We start from the raw sequence: 4,089 nt of genomic DNA, 5'->3' as shown, positions 1-4,089 counted from the left end.
TAACTAGTTTGTTGCTACTGTGGAGAAAGGAGGGCATTTTGAGGTTTTTTACATTTTATCCTCTCTCTATGCTTAGTTGGCAGGTAATAATTGCTAAAAGAGGGCTGCAACACAAAATATCACACTTCACCACATGGGAAAAAAGTAAAGAGGCTGCAACACATGAAAATAGTGCTTTTGGGGCCTTGACACATTTTCCCCTTAATATTATTAATTAATTTAATATAATATATTATAATAATATGATATATTATATAGTAATTAATATAATATACAAACAATATATTTAATATAATATTTCAATATAATATTTAATCAAGTATTATAAATATATATATTAAAGTACTTTAATATAATATTTCAATATAATATTTAATCAAGTATTATAAATTTTGTTTAATTTAATTTAACATTATTTAGAATAATAAATTATTATTAAAAATATAATCTTTTATTTTATTTTATGATAATTATTATAATTTAAAAAGAATAACTAATGATATGACTCCTTATTAAAATATAATATTTATAATAATCATAATATACTATTAATATGTTCAATATTATTAATTAAAAATATTAATAAATAATATAATATATTATATTAATTATATATATATATTAGCATACTCTAATATATAGAATTATTAAATTTTATTTAGTAATAAAAACATTATTTAATATAAACTTACCATAATATTGATAATATATTTCAAAAGTCTTATTAATAATATAATAAAGTTAATAAAAAAAAGAAATACTTAATAATAAATTAGTAATATAATATAATTAATATATTATTATATAAAATATTAAATACTATATATAAAAAATTATTTTTATTAATCATAAAAATACTACAAAAGATTTTTATTTACAACTAAAAATATATACTAAATAATATAAAAATATAATAATATTAAGTAAGAATAATATATAACATATAAAAATTATTAACTAATATGTAATAATGATATATAATAATGTTATATTAAAGATAATATTATAATAAAAATTTTATTATCTTACGTTATAATAGAATTTTATAATATAATATAATTAAGATATGTTATATATTATAATACAATTAATATATATTAGATATTTAATAAATAAGTACTTTAAAATTATCCCATTTTCCTCATGATTGTCCCAAATTCCAAAGTTAAGAATATGGTAATTTTTGGAGGTTGGGACAAAAGTTTGTATAGAAATATGATAATTTTGGAAAAAAGTGAGGGTAATTGTCCCAATGAATAACACCTTAAAGTAAAATCTCAATCTCATTTTCCTAATGAATAACACTACAAAGTAAAATTTCAAAAACAATCCTACTTACCCCAAAATTACACAACCAATAGAAATTCTGAATATCGCAATCGACCGCATATAAAGTACTATGCGGGATCTTAAAAACTCCAGGTCTCTACGGAGTCCCATGAGCCAAAAGAATCTATCGATAATTTAATAGCTGCCAATTTCATTAACGTATAGAAAATTTTTCCCTTTGTTTAATTTTATTATTTGAGACCTCTCACTGACTAAATCTTGGCGTTTCTCTATCTGCGATTCTGGGTATTGTTTCTTTATCCCTCCCATTATAATAAATCTTTGCATAATTTTATGAAATTTGGCCCTCTATATCTCTTGTTTGTGAGTTTTCACCATCTTTTATTTCACAAATCAATTTTTTTTTGTGTGTTTTCTTCTAATTTTCTATTCATTTTGCCATAAATTTGTGGGCATTTGATGTGATTTTAACCGCTGAACACGGATCTGAAATTATTTGAGAATGGGTTTTGTCGTTTTGATGGGGGACTAATTTGAGAAATTGGGTCTTGTTGATCTTTGTGAAGCTAGCTAGGGTTTCGAGCGATGGTGAAGGACACTGAGTACTATGATATCTTGGGTGTGACTGTTGATGCTTCTGCTGCCGACATAAAGAAGGCATATTACATTAAGGTGATTGGATATAGTTTGTTTAATTTTTTTGATATTTGCTTATATTTTACTGTAATTTGTTTGTCCCCATATGATCTTTTTGTAGCATATAAATCGATGAGCATGTAAAAAGAGAGAATTTGATGAAATTTGTTGCTACGTAATTATCATGTTGCAAACGGAGCTCATTTTGAAAGCTTGTGTGTTGATTTATTAGGATAATTGATTTGGCAATAGTCGCTAGTTAAATGAGATTGAGACTACAATATCATTCTACATTAATAAGTTGAACTTTTGCGGGAAGCTATCCTTCAGTTGAATTCATAGGTTATTGTTTAGTCATCTGCCTAAATTTATTGTGTGATAATAATTTCGAAACTAACACCAGGTTTTTAACTTTTATGTTGAAAGTATACATCCCATTGCTACTATGGGTTTTCTTACGTACTTTATCATTTGATTATAGAACGTAGAATATGGCTGCACCACTTGAATTTCTATTGGATGTAACGATCTGGTAATATGGTTGGTGTAACACATGGTGTTTGTTGTGATAATGGATTAGGTTATGTTCGTTAAACGATCTGGTAATATGGTTGGTGTAACACATGGTGTTTGTTGTGATAATGGATTAGGTTATGTTCGTTATGTTTTTGTGACAAATTTCATGTTCATCACTGATACTTGGTTGTTTTACTTTCTTGCTGTGTTCTATTCAATTTCTAACAACTACAGCTTGTCAAAGTTTATGAATGATTTACTGTTTGATGCAAGGGTCTAGCTACCTTGTGGTGCTGCTACCTGTTTGATTTTAAAACCTTCATATGTTATTTGAAATTTTCACACAATTTAGTCTAATTTCTTTATATCATCTTGACGTTGATTTTAGGTTCATTAGTATGATGGTCACCACCCAATGTGTATACTAACCATTTCGCTTGGTACCAGTATTTATTTTGATTATAAACAATACTCTTGTAGGCGAGGTTGGTGCACCCAGATAAAAATCCTGGAGATCCAGAAGCCGCTCATAGATTCCAGGTGAGTGACACATGATTAAATATGACGTTGTGAAATACCTTTTGGGGAATGCAGTCTTTTGAGAAATGCTATTACAAATTCTAGATTAAGTTTTTTGCATGTATCCGATATAGATTACCTTTTTATTTGTGTTTAATATTAAGTTTACTTTTTAAATTGTTATCTCCTAAACTATTAACTTAAGTTTTTGGATGAATAGATTTATTGATATGGTCCTAGACACCAAGTTGCAAAAAGTCATGGGATGACCTATTACATTATCTTTTAGACCTTCAGAAAGATTTTGCTATTGATGTTTGCATAATCAGTCTAGTTTTCATACGTTTTGCTGGTTACAGTACTATAAATGTATTGCTAACTAATATAAATGAGATTAATAAAGCTTATTTACTTATTTATTTTTATATTTTAAGGTGCTTGGGGAGGCTTATCAGGTCTTAAGTGATCCTGGGAAACGTGAGGCATATGATAAGCATGGAAAGGAAGGCCTTTCTCAGTAAGTTCACAGACTAAAGTTGAAATGTAAGAAGCTAGGGAAATGTAAGAAGATACTAGTTAGTTAAAAAAACTGATGCTTTAAATGGTTTACACTCCTATGTATCAGGGACTCCATGGTGGATCCTTCTGCTGTATTTGGAATGCTTTTCGGAAGTGAATTCTTTGAAGATTATGTCGGTCAATTGGCTTTAGCAAGCATGGCATCCGTAGAAATTGAGGAAGAATCACTAGCACCAGAAGTAAGGAGGCTAAGAGTTCAAGAGAAGATTAAGGTACCTTACTTCAAATAATGTATAATATTTAAATAAATTCCATCCTTATAGTTTTGTGAAATTGTAAAATTTGCATGGGAACTTTTTGTTCTTTGACGCCTAGAACACTTCTTGCTAACCACCTAAGGTTTAGTTGTTCCCTAGTTTCAGCATCTGCCAACCTGGAGCCTTTCCTCCCTCAGGAAGGAGTTTTTATCAGCAGGCTAACCAGCTTTCACAATTTTATATGAGAAGTGGGCCATACTATTCACCTAAAAGACTGATGTTATTTTTTATCAATGTGTCACATTGATGACCAGTAATTGATAATACAAGTAAGTTGCAACTTAATTGCAGC

General features: G+C 28.0%; 1 protein-coding gene across 1 annotated transcript in view; it reads left to right on the top strand.

Moving 5' to 3' along the window:
- Window positions 1,431-4,089, top strand: part of LOC109847721 (chaperone protein dnaJ 10-like) — a 6,468-nt gene continuing 3,809 nt past the window's right edge. Inside the window, exons 1-5 of the mRNA XM_020416954.1 lie at window positions 1,431-1,575; window positions 1,857-1,962; window positions 2,923-2,982; window positions 3,396-3,478; window positions 3,587-3,752. Coding sequence (XP_020272543.1) covers window positions 1,876-1,962; window positions 2,923-2,982; window positions 3,396-3,478; window positions 3,587-3,752 — 396 coding nt within the window. The 5' untranslated portion in view covers window positions 1,431-1,575; window positions 1,857-1,875. The remainder of the gene's footprint in view (window positions 1,576-1,856; window positions 1,963-2,922; window positions 2,983-3,395; window positions 3,479-3,586; window positions 3,753-4,089) is intronic.

The sequence above is a fragment of the Asparagus officinalis genome, chromosome 1, assembly GCF_001876935.1.
Source record: "Asparagus officinalis chromosome 1, Aspof.V1, whole genome shotgun sequence".
NCBI classification, from domain to species: domain Eukaryota; kingdom Viridiplantae; phylum Streptophyta; class Magnoliopsida; order Asparagales; family Asparagaceae; genus Asparagus; species Asparagus officinalis.
Note: the sequence above shows the minus strand (reverse complement) of the source record. Positions and strands in the feature narration are given on the sequence as shown.